Source organism: Nannobrachium achirus (genome assembly GCF_963921795.1).
Source record: "Nannobrachium achirus genome assembly, chromosome: 1".
Taxonomy (NCBI): Eukaryota; Metazoa; Chordata; class Actinopteri; order Myctophiformes; family Myctophidae; genus Nannobrachium; species Nannobrachium achirus.
Genome location: NC_137810.1, coordinates 1,841,051 through 1,860,978, shown reverse-complemented (window position 1 = coordinate 1,860,978; position 19,928 = coordinate 1,841,051). Strand labels below are relative to the sequence as shown.

The 19,928-nt window shown below is 39.9% G+C and overlaps 1 protein-coding gene across 1 annotated transcript in view; it reads left to right on the top strand.

Annotated features, from left to right (window-relative positions):
- Positions 1–9,924: 9,924 nt before the first annotated feature.
- patj (PATJ crumbs cell polarity complex component) overlaps positions 9,925–19,928 on the top strand; it is a gene marked incomplete at its 3' end in the record, with an annotated part of 204,503 nt that continues 194,499 nt past the window's right edge. The window contains exons 1-5 of the mRNA XM_080749893.1: positions 9,925–9,997; positions 11,821–11,999; positions 13,196–13,396; positions 16,327–16,493; positions 17,545–17,710. Of these exons, the coding sequence (XP_080606019.1) occupies positions 9,976–9,997; positions 11,821–11,999; positions 13,196–13,396; positions 16,327–16,493; positions 17,545–17,710 (735 nt within the window). The 5' untranslated portion in view covers positions 9,925–9,975. The remainder of the gene's footprint in view (positions 9,998–11,820; positions 12,000–13,195; positions 13,397–16,326; positions 16,494–17,544; positions 17,711–19,928) is intronic.

Sequence of the window (19,928 nt, the reverse complement as noted above, 5' to 3'; positions counted from 1 at the left end):
TGTTGGATCTGATGCACGGTCACGTGACTCCTCCTCCTCACTAGAGATGGGATTTATGGCTCTTTGAAGTGAGCTGGATCTCTGGGATCCGTTCCTTTCAAAGAGCCGTTCAAAGGACTGCCTCAATTCTAGTTACTAGTAATCCTAACCCTTTGTAGATTTTGATTATGATTACAAATTACTTAAACCCTATGTAGATTACTGCCAAATATACATTTCTGCCATTTGAAAATAGCAGATCTACAAGCTCACAATGCGTCGCGTTTTGTGAGCTTGCAGATCTGCTATTTTCAAATGATTTTTATTAATTTGATTAGTTGGAAAACCTGTGAAACGGGACATTCTGCATAATGAGTCTATACTATAGTATTGATACTTTAGGTCAGGGGTCTTCAACAGGGGGTCCGGGACCCCTAGGGGGTCCTCAGAGTTACTACAGGGGGTCCTCCAAATCTATGTGCGATAGAAACTTTTTTTTCCCCTTTTTTTATATTAACCACTTGAACCCTAGCGCTCATATTCTGAGAACTTTAGCCAAAAATAATAAAAATAAAGTATTGACAGTTCAAGTGGTTAAATATCTGAAAACACAAATTGACATGATTCCAAAATACACTGATGATTGTGCTGTCAAACTCCCTGAATTCATCTCTCTCTCAACTAAGGGGTCCTTGGCCTGAAAAGTGAAAACGTTGAAGTCTTCAACTGCTTTAGGTACATTTTGATACCAGTACACTTGAACTTTTACTGAAGTACATTCTAATTTGAAACTTCGACTTGTTGCATAGTATTTCTACATTGCAGTAGGCCTATTGCTACTTTTACTCAAGTAAAGAATGTTTGTAGGCTACTTTTTCCACTAACTGTTCATTTACCAAAGGAAAGGCTCCCTACTGCGAACCCAATCCCATCGTTCATTTCAAAGAGCCGTTCAAAAGACTCGAATCGTTCACGAACGTCCCACCTCTCCTCCTCACACACAGCTACAGGGAACATAGGGTAAATTATTTTACCTTGAATAGGTCTCTGTCTGTTACTGTGTCTTGTGTGTTAATTATTATTGAACCATAAGTAGCTAGTAAATTATATTTCCTAGACCTAGACTAAACAAATGCTCTCATTTTTTTGTCAAGACATGTAAGAGGACAGAAATAAAGCTACACACAAATCAATGATATATTTTTTTTTCCATTTTTCCCCCTTTTTTGATTGAATACTTTATTAGACGTTTGCATAGTAACATTAAAAAGTACAGTTTCATGACGGTACAGTTCACTGGTACAAGGTCAAATAAAAGAAGATCCTAGTAAGCTTTCGTCTTATTTTGTCCAACATACAACAGGCCCTGTTGTATGTGTTGGACAAAATAAGACGAGAACAGGGATTCCCAAAGTTTTGGGGCTCAAGGCACCCCTAGAAATGTATCTTTCATCCGAGGCACCCCTACATCATATTCATCATTTTCACTCCCTGCACTGCACCTTATATTTATAGCATATTTTAGTGATTATGTTGCGAGGAAAGCGTTGAGATAACAGCCATTTTGGTTAGAACTGACTGAAAATAACGTATTTCAAGTATAAAATGATACTAAATAGGCCTAATATGTGTAAGTGTCCAAATAAATGCAAACTATTATCAACATTATATCGTGGCCTGGACCTGGACTGCCGTCACGGCACCCCAGGGTGCCCCGTCAGTCACCCACTTTGAAAACTCCTGACATAGAACACAGTACCATGCATGCCTTACACTCCTCAGTCAAGGTAAAACTAACTACCTCATGGTGTTTAAAGCGACACTGCAGCAGCACAACAAACCAGTGAGTTTATAAAACTTTGATTTATATTATTATTCATAATTCATAACCAATTAAACGGGCGTGATTTTATTCATGTTTGCTGCTCTTTCTGTCTGTTGAGATGAGAACAATGAAACCTCAGTAAAACTCTCTCTGTGTGCAAACTGAATAAACAGAGTTGTAAAAGTTACTAAACAACACATAGAAGTAGCCTAGCAGCCAGGCTATCATCCACACAGTTAGCAGATCTAATGCTGCTGCTTAATGAATGATATCATTAATAACTACAGTTAATTACACTGCAAACTGATCAGTAGTTCAGTTGATCAAAGAATTAACGTTTATTTATATTGATGGAATCAACTGATTTCCAAGCATTTGGATAGACTGATGGATGGATGCACCTGTTACATGGAGGGCAGATCTATAGAACATGTGGATAGACTATCGTTTTTATTTTATTTATTTATAACAAACAGCCATCTGTCTATATTATTATGGTAGATTTATAGAACATGTGGATCTAAATGAACCACTTAGGCTATGATCTTTTTGTCTGTCTGTCTGTCTGTCTGTCTGTCTGTCTGTCTGTCTGTCTGTCTGTGGTAGATCTATAGAACATGTTCGCGCATTGCATCATGTATTGCTTAGATCTGTTATTTTTTTTGTAGCTCAGAGAGGACTTTCAAGTCTTAAAAAAAAAAACGCCGATCTACAAGCTCACGACGCCTTCCCTTGTTGAGCTTGTAGATCTGTGCCTTTTTCCCCTCCCATCCACACCAGAGGCATCAATTGGGTATGGCAAAGTTATGGCAGCTGCCATAACTTGGCCACAGCAGGGAAAATAATAAAATGTACTGTAATAACCGTGCCTGTTGCTAAAAGGTATGGCAACATGACTGACAACAGTCATGTTGCCATACCTTAGCTTTGTCTGAACTGACGCCGCTGCTCCACACCGTCGTACGGTGGGTGGAGTTATTATGCCCATATTTGGTGTTTCCTGGTCCACTTCCTCATCAGGTGTTTCTAGTGTTTTTTTCATCGCAGGTGAAACAGGAAGGAAAGGTGAGAGTAAAATAAATCAAAACCTGGACTATAAAGTTAATAAATGTTTATAAAGTGTGATTTTAAAGCTTCATAAGGAGTCAGTTTAATGTTTTATAAGCTCATGTTGGGCTTTTAAAAGCTTTAAATGTAATAATGTGTTCTTGTTTGACTTGTTCTCGCGTCAACACATGATAGAACTAGTATGAAGTCATGCTAATGTTGCTGCTGCTAACTGGACACAAACACTGTAGTTTATAGATTATATAATATGACAGTGGTTCTCAAAAGGGGGTCCCCGGGGACCCCCGGGGGTCCTGGAGGGAGTTCCAACTAAATGACAGTTAGGAAATAGGAACCACATGGACCCTTATGGCTCTGTAAATCTGAGAGTGTACAAATGGAAGCAATCATTTCTATATGGAGGGTCCCTCGTATATCTTTTCTAATGGGGGTCCCTGGCATATCTTTTCACATGGGGGTCCCTGACATATCTTTTCTATTGGGGGTCCCTGGCATATCTTTTCACATGGAGGTCCCTGGCAAATCATTTCTAATGGGGGTCCTCCTGGCATATATTTTCTAAAGGGGGTCTCTGGCGTATATTTTCTAAAGGGGATGTCTGGCATATCTTTTCACATGGGGGTCCCTGGCATATCTTTTCTAATGGGGGTCCCCACTCCCTGGCATATCTTTTCACATGGGGGTCCAGGGGATATTGAGTGGCAGTTTGGGGGTCCTTGACATGAAAAATATGTTTCTAGTGCTATTTAATGTGCTGTATGCGAGGTGTGTGAACTTGTGTCAACATAATGAAGGAATTCAAGTTAAATTATATGATATCAGTGGTTCGCAAACGCTTTCATGTCAAGGACCCCCACATTGACACTTATTAGCGTGGACCCCCATTTAATGGCATTTCTATCTCTGGGAACCCAAGTTATATTGTAATCAATGTTAATTTAACTCTGAGAGTGTACACATGGAACCAATTGGACCTCAAAATGTACTTGAGTAAAAAAAGAAATGTACTTGATGTACCAAAATTAAAAAGTACTCTATGCAGAATAACCCATTTCACATGTATTCACATTTATAACATGTATAAAGATCACATCTCGTCACAAAACATGTAGGACTGAAGTGGTTAAAGTATAACGTTAAGTAATACAAATCTAAATCTACAAAGTAACTAGTAACTAAAGTAGTCAAATAAATGTAGTGTAGTAATAAATACGATATTTAGCCTCTGAGATGCAGTGGAGTAAAAGTAAAAGTATTGAAGTATTGGAAATGACTCAGTAAAGTAAAAAATACCTCAAAGTTGTACTTAAGTACAGTACTTGAGTAAATGTACTTGGTTACTTTACGTCACTGCTGCTAAACTAAACAAACTGTCAGTTTGCTGTGGAACCAGTGTTGCCAGGTTCAGCAAGATAAATAAGCATCCTAGGTCTGTGAAAACAAGATAAATAAGCATCCTAGGTCTGTGAAAACAAGATAAATAAGCATCCTAGGACTGTGAAAACAAGATAAATAAGCATCCTAGGTCTGTGAAAACAAGATAAATAAGCATCCTAGGACTGTGAAAACAAGATAAATAAGCATCCTAGGACTGTGAAAACAAGATAAATAAGCATCCTAGGTCTGTGAAAACAAGATAAATAAGCATCCTAGGACTGTGAAAACAAGATAAATAAGCATCCTAGGTCTGTGAAAACAAGATAAATAAGCATCCTAGGACTGTGAAAACAAGATAAATAAGCATCCTAGGACTGTGAAAACAAGATAAATAAGCATCCTAGGTCTGTGAAAACAAGATAAATAAGCATCCTAGGACTGTGAAAACAAGATAAATAAGCATCCTAGGACTGTGAAAACAAGATAAATAAGCATCCTAGGTCTGTGAAAACAAGATAAATAAGCATCCTAGGTCTGTGAAAACAAGATAAATAAGCATCCTAGGTCTGTGAAAACAAGATAAATAAGCATCCTAGGTCTGTGAAAACAAGATAAATAAGCATCCTAGGTCTGTGAAAACAAGATAAATAAGCATCCTAGGTCTGTGAAAACAAGATAAATAAGCATCCTAGGTCTGTGAAAACAAGATAAATAAGCATCCTAGGACTGTGAAAACAAGATAAATAAGCATCCTAGGACTGTGAAAACAAGATAAATAAGCATCCTAGGACTGTGAAAACAAGATAAATAAGCATCCTAGGACTGTGAAAACAAGATAAATAAGCATCCTAGGACTGTGAAAACAAGATAAATAAGCATCCTAGGTCTGTGAAAACAAGATAAATAAGCATCCTAGGACTGTGAAAACAAGATAAATAAGCATCCTAGGACTGTGAAAACAAGGCCACAGTAAGCGACTCTTTATAGAAGGCCACGTGAGCACTGTAAACCTAGCAGCTCTAAAACCTCGACGCGTTGCAAGATTGTTTGGGCAATCTTTGGGCTTTAGGTTTATGGTTAAAAATGTGGGTGGGGTGAGAGAATTATAAAAGCACCATCCATAAACTCATTGTTATTGTGTAGATCAGGGGTTCCCAAACTTTTTTGTCTCAGGGCACCCCATGAATATTTTTTTTTTAATCCGAGGCACCCCTACATTATAATTTTCACTCCCAGCACCTTATATTTATAGCATATCGTCGTTGTCGGGTGGAAACCTTGTATCTCCAAAACCGTTCGTTTTGTATTTATCATCTATAAAATGTACTAAACTAGTGAAAACAGCAGATCTACAAGCACACAACGCCTCGCGGCGTTGTGTGCTTGTGCGACAGTCTTGTATGATGAAGCAGGGCTTTACTTTACCAAAAGACTTGGAGATACAAGGTTTCTGCCCAACAGTGATTATATTTTAGTGATTATGTTGCGAGGAAACCGTTGAGATAATAGCCATTTTGGTTAGAACAAGTGTCCAACTAAATTCCAAATATTATCAAATGATCTCGCGGCACCCCTGGACTGCCATCACGGCACCCCAGGGTGCCCCGTCACCCACTTTGAAAACCCCTGGTGTAGCCTACACAAAAATCAGACATACCTAATCGTCTCACATAGCCAGACAACTATTCACACATGCATCTCTGAACGCTACTTAGAGTTTGGAACTAAACCTCACGAAATCTGTGTAACGGAAGCCGGCATTTCCGTTCGTGAAAATATATTTCAAAATATCCTTTTTGCTAAGCGGCAAGTTAAATATCGTCGTTGTCGAGTGGAAACCTTTTATGTCCAAAACTGTTTGTTTTGTATTTATAATTTTTCAAATGATTTAGGCCTTTTGTGTGTTAGGCCTCGCACTTTTGTGCGATGGCCTTGTATGATGAAGCAGGGCTTTGCTGTGCGAAAAAAAAAATACAAATTTGAAACTTGGAGATACGAGGTTTCTGCCCAACAGTGAGGATATGCTTAGATGATTTTGATTAATAAATCATCTAAGCATATCGTCACTGTCGGGCAGAAACCTCGTAGGATAAATGTGTGTTAAATTCAAGGCTCCGTGGGGTAAACAAAAGAAAGAAGAAAAAAAAAACATTTTAGGGGTGAACAAATCAGCAACTACACTTTTCACTTTAGAAACAAACTACATATTTAAAGGAGCTATAGTCAACTTTTTCTTGAAAAACGGATGCTAAAATTAAAATAATGTTTCGAAAATATTTTATTAAAAAATAAGCTTCATATATGTGTTTTTATTCAAAAATTACCACAAAAAGCGTAAAATAATGATAAAATAATCATTTTGGCCATTGTCAGACCGACACTTTGTTTACATTCTAGTCTATAGACTAGAATGTAAACAAAGTGTCGGCCCTACAATGAAAATGTTGACTATAGCTCCTTTAACGAGCCACTTCACAGAGAAAAGCACAGGCCCAAGGTTGCTTATAATGATCAGGCATGGCAACCCTGATGGGAACCAGTGTGACCTAGTTTAGGAGAGAGTTCCCATGGTCAACAGAAACTCTGTTCTTAAAGAGACAGTTCACTTTACAACATGTTCGGGGTCGTTTAGATCAGGGGTTCCCAAACGTTTTTGTCTCAGGTCACCCCATAAATATTGTTTTAATCCGAGGCACCCCTACATTATAATATTCACTCCCAGCACCTTATATTTATAGCATATCATCGTTGTCGGATGGAAACCTTGTATTTCCAAAACCGTTCGTTTTCTATTTATCATCTATAAAATGTAGTAAACTAGTGAAAACAGCAGATCTACAAGATCGGCTGTTTTCACTAGTTTTGTGCGACAGTCTTGTATGATGAAGCAGGGCTTTGCTTTACCAAAAGAAACTTGGAGATAATGAGATTTCTGCCTGACAGTGAATTTGTTGCGAGGAAAATGTTGAGAGCCATTTTGGTTAGAACTGACTGAAAATAACTGTGTACTTCAAGTTTAAAATTATACTAAATATTTTTTAAGTGTCCAAATAAATTCCACATATGAAATGATCTCGCGGCACCCCTGGACTGCCGTCGCGGCACCCCAGGGTGCCCCGTCACCCACTTTGAAAACCCCTGATTTAGATATTTCACTTTCCAGCTTTGGTGTGTTTCAACTTAGACAGTTTTTTTTTATGTTGTTTGATATTTTATATACATTTTATCAGACCACGCCCCTTTCCTATACAATTTCTATTTCAATTCAAAGGAGCTTTATTGGCAAGTGTCAAAACATAATAAAAGTTGAAGGGGAACAATCTACAGTATACAAACCCATTGTAACTTCAAACTCCATTTTAACCATGAGGATAGTCTTCTCTGGTAATTCATATTGTCACCAGAGACTCATATTTTAACGACAACTTTCCCTCGTCCCGTTGTGCGTTGTACAGAGGTTGTGCGGCAGTTTCCGGTGTCGCAGCCGAGAGTGATCTACAAGCTCACAGCGGTTTCATCTGCGACGCGACGTGAGCTTGTATGTCTGCCGTTGACCGGAAGTGTCCCACATATAATGAATGCTACAGTAAATTCTCGCGGAAACGGTTGGATAATTGTTTGGGAAAATGGAAAAAATTTAAATACAAATGAAAAAATAAAATAAACGAATAAAGGTAATTGACCAAGCACGGCCCCTCGTGAATTAGAAGGTCAGTGCAGGGTTCCCACGGGCATGAATTTCCTGGAAATATTTTGAAATTAGAAAAAAAGAAAAAAAAAATCCAGTACTGGAAAAGTTTTGGAATTGATCAAAGGTCCTGGAATGTCCTGGAAGAAATAGTTATGAATTGTTTTTTGTTAATGATTTTGTTTACTCATTTATTGCCACCATAAATCGTTCTGCCACAATTTTCTAACCTTTGACGTGGACACTTGACGTGTGTCCATCGTGCACGATCCACATGCACTCCACGGCGCTGTTCGCAGCGTGCACGCTTTATTTTTGCTACACTGCCTGTCTTTGGGCATTGCACATAGGAGTAAGCAACTGGTTATTGTGCTGACTTAAAGTCCTGGAAATTGGGTTAAATATTCTGGAAAAGTTTTGGAAAAGTTTTGGAAGTGATGTTTTTGACAGATAATTTTGATTTAGTTTTAGTCATAGTCTTTTGAATACAATTTCATTTAGTTATTAATTTAGTCACCTGAAATGTTTTAGTTTTAGTCTAGTTTTACTTGACTGAATATCATGAGATTTTAGGTGACTAAATCTACAGTTGAGTTTGTCAACTAAAATGCATTTTGACAGGCCTTGATGGCATCGTAATGACTGATTTTACACTTGGCTGTGTGCTGGAAATAGCAGATCTACAAGTGAGCTTGTAGATCTGCTATTTTCAGCACGCAACACTGGAGAGCAACCAAACATAAAATGACTCTCTTCAGCACTAGTCCCTCTCTAACGTTTTAGTCTAGTTTTTATTTTGTTGACGAAATTGGCAAAATATTTAGTCTTAGTTTTAGTCATCACAGCTTAGTTTTTATTTCGTCTTTATTTTGTATTCGTCAGGGGAAAAAACGCAGTCGACAAACATTTTTCGTCAAAGTTTTAGTCGACGAAATCAACACTGTTTGGGAACCCTGTCAGTGTGACTCAACAGAACCAAGGACGGTTCATGGTTAAAATGGAGTCTGAAGTTATGATGGGTTTGTATAGGATGGGGAGTGTCTGATAAAATTAATATCAAATATCTAAATACTGACTTAAAAACTGTTTAAAAAAATTAGTGCTGTCCAACGATTAAATATTTTAATCGCGATTAATCGCATGATTTATCTAGTTAATCGTGCGATTAATCGCACATAAGTCATACGTTTTTATCGGTTCACAATGTACCTTAGAGGGATATTTCTCAAGTCTTGTATACCCCTATTAACATGGGAGTGGAAAAATATGCTGGCTTTATGCAAAACTATGTTAATCCTATATTGGAAATCAATTAAAACCCCAAATAAATCATAATGGTACTGCATTAAACAGGCGGCAGCAGATGTGTATAAGGATCTGCTTAATTTGCTTAATCTAAATGTACTTAGTAATATGAGTTCTGTAGTAGTTTGTTGAGTAGTTTTGTCACAATGGGAAAAAAAAGAAAAGAAAAACATTTTATAGGTATTAATAAAATAATTAAAATTCAATAAATTGTCACTTTAAAAATGTGCAGATCTGTAAGCTGATAATATGGGGACCTCCCCCTCCCCAAAAATAATTGCTGTAATAACAATAATGTTGAAAACCACTGTCCTAAACCGCGGTTAGGCCAAATGGCTAAAATAAATAAATATGCGATTAGTTGCGATTAAAATAATTAATCGCGATTAACATAGCGGTGAGTTAACTGCGATTAAATGAGTTAATTTGGACAGCCCTAAAAAAAATATATATACTGTGAAAGCAGTCGATCTACAAGCTCACAACCCATTGAATTGTGGCGTGTTGTGAGCTGGTAGATCCGATTATGTGCACGCTGTTCGTAAACATTTTTGAAAGTCTATCATTTCAAAGTGTTTTACCATTACTGTTGTTACTCATATAGATAGGATTGAGTAAAATCACCAGTTGGCTTCATATCCATATGGATAATAATTATGTTCCGTGTTGTTTTGCTCTCTGCAGGTGATAACAGACAGACAGACAGACAGACAGATAGAGGGACAATACGGACATGTTTGAAAATGTCCCCACAGGTATGTATTTAACTGCGACCGTCAGGACACCATTACTATCACAACCTCCACCGGCTGTCAGTCAGTCTGTCAGTCACACGTCACACTTTCCCCCTACTCATATCTCCGCCACCGTTGTCCCGATCCATGCCAAACTTTGCACACACACTCCTTGGCTGGCAAACCACTATCTTATTTCTCACATGGCACTCCACCATGACGCAGATTCTTGCAAAACACATTTTTGGACTCTGCTCCTACAGATTTTGCCGTAAAATCACGCAAAGCGCTACACAGTATCTCTACAGTCATGTCATCAACATGGATCTGTCCCATTTCCCATATTCCCTCTTGATTGGCTACCATTGCCTTCTAAAGTTTGTGTATGCGACATGGCGGTCGCTTATCTCCCGATTAGGGAGTCTTACTGGTATATATACATACATTTATACATACATTTATACATACCATTAGGGAGTCTTACTGGTATATATACATACATTTATACATACCATTTATACATACCATTAGGGAGTCTTACTGGTATATATACATACATTTATACATACCATTTATACATACCATTAGGGAGTCTTACTGGTATATATACATACATTTATACATACCATTTATACATACCATTAGGGAGTCTTACTGGTATATATACATACATTTATACATACCATTTATACATACCATTAGGGAGTCTTACTGGTATATATACATACATTTATACATACCATTTATACATACCATTAGGGAGTCTTACTGGTATATATACATACATTTATACATACCATTTATACATACCATATACCATTAGGGAGTCTTACTGGTACATACATTTATACATACCATTGTATTTGCAACGTTGCAGAGCGTCAACAGGTGTGTAGTTAATATTGTGTATTTTGTATCATCAGTGTCTGTTGCAGTGTGTAGTAAAGTTGTGTACATTCTATACAGTGTCTGTTGCAGAGCGGCGGGAGGTGTGTGGTTAATAGTGTGTATTTTGTATCATCAGTGTCTGTTGCAGAGCGGCGGGAGGTGTGTGGTTAATAGTGTGTATTTTGTATCATCAGTGTCTGTTGCAGAGCGGCAGCAGGTGTGTAGTTAAAGTTGTGTATTTTGTATCATCAGTGTCTGTTGCGGAGCGGCAGCAGGTGTGTAGTTAATAGTGTGTATTTTGTATCATCAGTGTCTGTTGCGGAGCGGCAGCAGGTGTGTAGTAAAGTTGTGTACATTCTATACAGTGTCTGTTGCAGTGTAGTTAAGTTGTGTACATTCCATACAGTGTCTGTTGCGGAGCGGCAGCAGGTGTGTAGTTAAAGTTGTGTATTTTGTATCATCAGTGTCTGTTGCAGTGTGTAGTTAAGTTGTGTACATCCTATACAGTGTCTGTTGCAGTGTAGTTAAGTTGTGTACATCCTATACAGTGTCTGTTGCAGAGCGGCAGCAGGTGTGTAGTTAAAGTTGTGTATTTTGTATCATCAGTGTCTGTTGCAGTGTGTAGTTAAGTTGTGTACATCCTATACAGTGTCTGTTGCGGAGCGGCAGCAGGTGTGTAGTTAAGTTGTGTATTTTGTATCATCAGTGTCTGTTGCAGTGTGTAGTTAAGTTGTGTACATTCTATACAGTGTCTGTTGCAGAGCGGCAACAGGTGTGTAGTTAAGTTGTGTATTTTGTATCATCAGTGTCTGTTGCAGTGTGTAGTTAAGTTGTGTACATTCTATACAGTGTCTGTTGCAGAGCGGCAGCAGGTGTGTGTATTGTGTAGTAAAGTTGTGTACATTCCATTCAGTGTCTGTTGCAGTGTGTAGTTAAGTTGTGTACATCCTATACAGTGTCTGTTGCAGAGCGGCAACAGGTGTGTAGTGCCATTGAACGCCTGCAGCTCAAGCTGGTCCAGAGGGAGGAGCTTGGTCTCAGCCAATCACTGGACGGCCTGAGAGAGGCTCTGCAGAGCCCCCTGCTGGCCAGCATCCTGACACTGCAGGGCAGCATCAAGCAGCTCAGAAACCAGGTGAGTATCAATCCATTTAGGCCTGGACACATTGTTACACAATATGTTATGCTTTAAATATATATATTTTTTAAAATAGCAGATATACAAGCTCACAGCGCGGCACCGAGTCTCAAACCCATCTCAAAATATTGTATCAGGGACCCCCCCAAAAGAAAATATTTTAGTTACAAATGTTCGCTTTCAAAAAGTTATATTCAAAGACTTGCCCACCCCCCCCCCAAAAAAAAAAAAAAAAAAAATATATATATATATATATATATATATATACAGTATACATCACGTTTTTTTCAAAAATAGCAGATCTACAAGCTCACAGCGCGGCACTCGGTGCCGCGCTGTGAGCTTGTAGATCTGCTGTTTTTCAATAGTTAAAGCAAAACATAATGATACATGCGGCCAGCATCCTGACACTGCAGGGACACATTAAACTGAAACCAGGTTAGCTTGATTTAGCCTTTTGAATATCGTTGTATTTAGTTTCTGTCGTGTGAAATGTTTGAACTCATGCCTATGACAAGTATGACGAGCTGTCAACATCAGACACTAACGGTTGCCCGTGGCTTCGAAATCACAGTCAATGAGTACATTTTTGTCTAGTTTTAGTCAAGGAAAGGCCCGTCCATACCGTGTCCGACCACCAAACCTTTCGTTGGAAAGCTCCGGTTCAACTACAAAGAGACGTCACTCGAAACTTCTGGAAAGAAGAAAATTACTCAGAATTAGAGTTTGGAAAGTTGCACGTTGGAAGGTCGGAAATCTCAGAAAAAATAAAAATTGGTGATTGGAGAGGCTAGTAAAGTAGAGTAAAGCCCCTGTCAGAGTCTGCGGTGAAGAGCCTACCACCGCAAATTTATATCCCACCTAAAGTGAGAAAACAAGTGGAGGCCATCATAGTCAGTCACGGTGAAGTCACTGTGACTGACTGGTCTAGATCGACCAATCAGTGAACGGGGTGATGGGCCGATCTGTCTGATAGTAAAAACAGAGATGTGTCGGGGTTCGCGGTGGAAAGCTCTTCACCGCGAGTAATGACGTAATGTTGTAGTTTTATGACTTAAAAAGACTACACCGCGGTGGATAGCTTATCACCGCGGTGCCTACTATGACAGGGGCTTAAGCTTTCAACTCGCCACAGCCAGCTTTGTTTTGGTGCGTAGCCAAACTGTATTTTATTTTTTATTTTTCCTCTCCAGCTGAGCAGTATTCCAGCAGACGCCTGCAGTGACGTGGGTTTCTCCACCAGGGGGCAGCTGATCGTCAGCGCCAGCTGTCCGGCCAGTAGCCCCTCCCCCTCCCCTCTCCCGGCCAATGGGGCGTCGTCTTCCCCGGGCTCTGCTAGCCCCGCCCCCCTCTCTGCCGAGCAGCTGCAGAAATGGCTCGGTGTCGCCGCCAAGGTAACGCACTTTTAACACACCTTCTTTTAACACAAGATAACACACTTTTAACACACCTTCTTTTAACACACCTTCTTTTAACACACCTTCTTTTAACACACATTAACACATGGGCTGCTAAGGTTTCTAACATTTCTAGCTGTTGCTGCTGCCGCCGTTCACTCACGCTTTATTTTGAAGAGCCTCGGAAGCTTAGTGCGTGTGCACGTGAGTGTCCACTGATGATTGAGGAAGATAATCCATTTGTTTACAAACGCTCGCAAAACTAAAATCCAAACCGGGGCCGACCATCACGGTAAAGTGTCGCCGTGAAAACAATCAGATCTCTGCTTCCCTGGCTTTCTTTTCACCTCATTCAGAGATAAAGCCCTTTTTATGTTTCAGAGTAGAATGGAAATCAATGTAACCAGCTTGTGCCATTTTCTCCCTCTCTCTCTCTCTCTCTCTGCTACGGGGTGACGTATGGACTCGGGTCATTCAGAGGGCAGGCAGCTGCACGTACAGTTAACCCTTCGTTGACTCGTTCAGGGACGAGACAACTCCTTTTGGCGTGGTGACACCTAGTGGCCTTAACTCGTTACTGAACGAGTTTGGCTCCTTGGGTGTTAACACACCTTCTTTTAACTCATTGAATGCCCTTTTCAAGATGGCCGCCAAGTACCAGGATGCCACGTTCCTAAATTTCTAGTGCACAGATCAATTTTTAGTGCACGGATCGTGCACGCCCATGCACCAAGCTTTCAAACAAAAAAATCTGCTTGGAAATCCGTTCAGGCATTCATGAGATACAAGCCTTCAAAGTCAGACAAAACAGCCATTTTTGACATTTTGAAAGATGTGTTTGTTATGGGGCTAAACATGCAATTTCGCAATTGCGATCATGCCTAATACATTTGAGGCTTTTTTTTTTTTTCAAAATGGCTTCCAACTCGGGAAACTCGGGCTGTGGCAGCCTGGGACTACTGTAATAACTCGGGAAACTCGGGCCTTGGCAGTCAATGAGTTAACACACCTTCTTTTAACACACGTTAACGTTGGTTCAGACAGCTTCATCAGGGGTTTTCACACTCTCTACTCAGGGCTGCTGCTACGGTAACACTCCTGATTCAGTTTTCTCACAATGGATTATGGGGATTTGAGTTTTTGCTTGAGTGTCAGGTGCGTGTATCAAAACAACATTCCGGTTCCAACAATGGAACAAGGGCGGAGCGCTTGTTTTGGGTGGAGATGACGGAGGCGCGCCGGCGTTATATTATAAACACAATCTGATCTAGCAATCATTACATAGGCTATTTATTATAATCACTAATTCACTATGAAGTGTCTTTAATTATAATTAAAGTGAAAAGAGCCAAATAACAAGGACAAATTGTTCTGCCCACAACCTTATCAAACCAAAATGCCTAAACTACCGTAAATGTAGGTCTATTATAAATATGATAATGGTTCAGGTAAGTCCCAATTATTAAGTAGAATACTTGACCTTATAAATATAGAATGTTTATAATGTGTTATGATTATTTCTTGTGTTATATGTTATGAAACATCACATGTAGGCCTATTATATTACCTATAACCTTTACACCAGTGAGCTCTCTGCACCTTCGCACGGTCCAGGCGAACACAACGGAGCGCTCCCTACCTCCGGTTCAGCCAATCACAAGCTTCCACTGCTGGAAGCGGGATGTTGTTTTGATACACGCGTGTCAAGTGCCATTTAGCCGCTGATACGATTTAACTCATTCGCCACTTTTTAAAAATGGCCACTTTTAGGCTGAACTGCCAAATTCTCCATAGATTCAAAGGGTGTTTTCAGATATTTAACCACTTGAACCGTCAATACTTAATAAACTTGACCTTTCACTCTGTACTTAGTCTGCTCTTTTTCCCCTCTACACCAAAGCTCTTGGCCAAAAATAGCTGATCTGACCCCTCACAACGCCTCGCGCTGCGAGGCGTTGTGAGCTTGTAGGTCAGACTAGGGTTTTTAATGATTCTGAATCCATTGCAAGCATTTGTTTTGCATGAAAAACATTCCTTGGGCTAAAAACAGCCAGACAAAACTATGGTTTAGTGATGAGTTTATCACTTTTCACAGTGTCGTGGGGGTATTTCTTTTTCCTGTATAGTATAGTGTATAGTAAGTGAATGAGACACACACTTTCAGCCGCTGTCAAAAATTCCCCTACGGATTTTGCAAATGGAATCACGGATTTTCTGATTTGTTATACTCTGAAGTCTCCAAAAATATATAGTTTTCATAATCCCCAGAAAAATTTAACGAAATTACACAAGCGACTTGGCTAGGTTAAGTGGTTTAAGGCAGGGGTTACCAAACTTTTTAGTCTCAGGGCACCCCATAAATATTCTTTTAATCCGAGGCACCCCGACATTATAATTTTCACTCCCAGCACCTTATATTTATAGCATATCGTCGTTGTCGGGTGGAAACCTTGTATGTCCAAAACCGTTTGTTTTGTATTTATCATCTATAAAATGTACTAAACTAGTGCTTGTAAATCGGCTGTTTTCACTAGTTTTCACTGGGTTTCTGCCTGACAGTAATGATATTTTAGTGATTATGTTGCAAGGAAAACGTTGAGATAATAGCCATTTTGGTTAGAACTGACTGAAAATAACTTTGTACTTCAAGTTTAAAATGATACTAAATATTTTTTCAAGTGTCCAAATACATTCCAGATATTATCAAATGATCTCGCGGCACCCCAGGGTGCCCCGTCACCCACTTTGAAAACCCCTGGTTTAAGGGAACCAGGCAAAATGAAGAAAACAAAAGTTACTGTATTGGTCTAGTGAGAAGAAATGTAGAAGAAATATTAACATTGTGTGTGTGTGTGTGTGTGTGTGTGTGTGTGTGTGTGTGTGTGTGTGTGTGTGTGTGTGTGTGTGTGTGTGTGTGTGTTTTTTAGGGGCGGGACTTGGCCACCGTCAGACTGTGCAGGCCGGCACAGGGAGGGCTGGGCTTCAGCGTGATTGGTCTGAGTCCCGACACAAGCCCCGCCCCCCAGGGAGGAAGCCCCGCCCCCCAGCAGGGTGTTTTCATCAAGCACATCCAGCCTGGAGGCGTGGCTCACAGGTATGACCATATATGGTTATAGAAACATCCAACCTCACAGGTATGACCATATATGGTTATAGAGACATCCAACCTCACAGGTATGACCATATATGGTTATAGAAACATCCAACCTCACAGGTATGACCATATATGGTTATAGAAACATCCAACCTCACAGGTATGACCATATATGGTTATAGTAACACTTATTATTATTACCAGTTAAGCGTCATGATAAAGATAACTATACATTACTGCATTAACAAAAAAAGTCGACTCAGTCGAATTCATGGTATCAGTGGCGTAACCACAGATGTGAGCTTGTACATCGGCTATTTTAAAATAGCCAACATTTAAATATTTACATGGACATAATACAGTCATATGTCATGGAAGTGGACTTACCAAGCAATATGGAGACGTTTTAAGTTTAGAAACTGCATAATTGACTAAGCTATGATCAAATCAAACTGTAGTGTCTTTCTTTGCTTCGTAGATAGCCACGCATCGCCGCGCCGCGAATGTTTTAGTTATTTTTGGGTGGGCACAAAAACAAAACCCGTGGCTACACCGCTGCATGGTATAGAAACAGGAGATGGGCTTGGCAAGGCTTACTTATTATTATTATTATTATTACCAGTTAAGCGTCACTAAAGTAGGGCATTAACGACTTGTGCTTTTTGCAAGTCGACTCGACTCAGTAAAAAGTACTTTCTATTTTCACAATAGAAAGTTTTTTTTTTTTTTTTTTTTCAACTACGACTTTTGACTTTCTCTGGTGGGTAGTATAGCAGTGGTTCTCAAGCTTTTCTGGCCGCGACCCCCAAACTAATCATATTTTAACTGGGGGACCCCAAAATGACCATATTTAAACTGGGGACCCCCCCACCCTGAAGAGCACTAAGAGTTGAGGCATTACATTTTGTATGACACGGTTATATTGTGAAAATAGCAGATCTACATGTTCGTTGTGAGCATGTAGATCTGCCTCTAATATTTGACAATTTGTCCAATGTTTAATTTGTCATTTTAGAGGTATTAAAAAGTCCTTAAATTGTGTGTGGTGTAGGGAGGGGGGTCTCCGTGTGGGGGACCAGGTGATGGTGGTGAACGGGCATCATGTGGACAGCTCCTCCTCCTCCGTCAGCCTGCTGCAGAACCCCGCCCTGGAGTGGGTGGAGCTGGTGGTGGCCAGGCCCCGCCCCCAGAGCCAGGCCACGCCCCCCACCGCCACGGTAAGAGAAACAACCATAGAGTTATAATATTAATAGAGAGGACACAAATATCCCCGCCCGTCCACTTGCATTGAGTTGCTCACCCAGCGCATGAGGCGTTTTCACCCCTCCATCCGGGTAGTAAAACGTGACGTAGTGGGTCTACTGTGACGCATTTTGCGTCATCGAATTTGTTCATGGACGCGCTTGGGCACAAAGTCATGAACGAGCACTGCCACTGTGAACGCGCTGGGGCTCAAGTCATGAACGAGCGCCGCGAGTACGAGCTCTGTTGGTTTAAGTTTAGACGGTTGAGAAACGCTCTCTAGTGGGGAAGAAAGGGAAACGCCGCCCAGTACAGCTCCTCTCCCCGGTTGAGAAGCACTCTGCTCGGATTCGATCTTACGATACGTCCCGCTGGACTGAGGCATCGCCTGGAAGTGTAACTCCACGTTGAATTAATTAACCATTGTGTATTTCATGGTTTAACCTAGGGGGTCCGCGGGGACACTGCAGGGGGTCCGCGAAATTGTTGAAAAAAAAAAAAAACGTTATATATATATTTTTTTTATTTAAAAAAAAGAAAGAAAAATAATAATTTGTCTTTAAATATAACAAAAATACATGATTCTGTCTCTTTTGAATAGCTTGTATACATGATTATTGTGCAATTGACAGATTGTTAGTGATAGATTGATAGTATTGACATTGGTTCTCAGTTATTAAGGTATGTTTATAAATGGAAGTGGTACAGCCATGCACTTGTACATGCATGTTGGATGGAGCAGGGACCCCCAAGGTAGGGGGTCCCTGCTCCATCTCCCCATCAGTTTGGGGGTCCCTGGCCTGAAAACGTTGAAGACCACTGTAAACAAACAAACAGAATGCATTTCAAATAGATCAGTGGTTCTCAAAGTGGATTCCAGGGTACAGATATTTGACTGCACAGGTGTTAAAATAATGTGATGGAATATGATCAAAAAGATGATCTGGCTGGCTGGGAATTGGCTGGGAATGTATTCTGTTGTTTCAGAAATGTATTTTCAACATGGTATGAACAATGTATAATTATAATAAAGCTCTATATTCTGATAGCAATCATTACCATAAGAGTATGTGTACAGCAACAGGTGTCTGTATCTCCAGCTGTATAAACTGAAAATGATTTTAGGTGGGTTGACAATTGTATCACTGTACACTGATTGAGTGTACAGTGAGTGCTCCAGTTCCAATGTTGCATGCTCACTTGTTTATCAACTATCATGACATAAGTTCTTGCTTTGGATAGAAGTGGTATTTTGGACTCTCCCATTATTTACAACAGGGGTCTTCAACAGGGGGTCCGGGACCCCTAGGGGGTCCTCAGAGTTACTATAGGGGGTCCTCCAAATCTTTGTGTGATAGAAACTTTTTTCTATTCCACTTGAACCCTAGTGTCCTTATTCTGAGAACTTTAGACAAAAATAGCCGATCTACAAGCTCACTGTGAGCTTGTAGATCTGCTATTTTTGGCAAAGGGCTTTGGTGTAGAGGGGAAAAAGAGCAGACTAATTACAGAGTGAAAGTGAAGCTTATTAAGTATTGACGGTTCAAGTGGTTAAATATCTGAAAACACAAATTGACATGAATCCAAAATACACTGATGATTGTGCGGTCAGGCGATTAAACTATATGGAATCTATGAAAAGGTTGTGGGGGTCCCTGCTTCATCTCTATCTCATCTGGGTCCGTTGCCTGAAAACGTTGAAGACCCCTGATTTACAATATCAACCTGTGTTGTCATTCAGTGTGGTAATCTTAGCATTTTGCATGGATTCCTTGGGTGAAACGTGTCATAGTTAAAGTTACTGGTCTGTTCTAGACAAGCCTAGAGTTGTGTTCTGTTCCAGAAACAAGTTTAAATATAATTCATATAGTAGCTACAGTCTGAAATAGAGTATTTTTTATTAGATGACAGTGTGTTGACATATAGAGACATTCTTTGAAATCCACATTAGATATTATATATATATACTCTATGCATTAGATGCACTTTGTCCAAAATGAATACATTTAATTACGCATTTGTAAGTGTCACAGACAGAGTGATGGAGACAGGCCATGAGACAGACAGACCCACTTATAACTCTATGAGACAGACAGGCCTACTCAGAAATGGCTTTCGCCTACTTGTGGGTTATCAAACCATGTATGTATCGCATTTAAATTCCATTTTGATAGTAAATCTTCATTAACATTT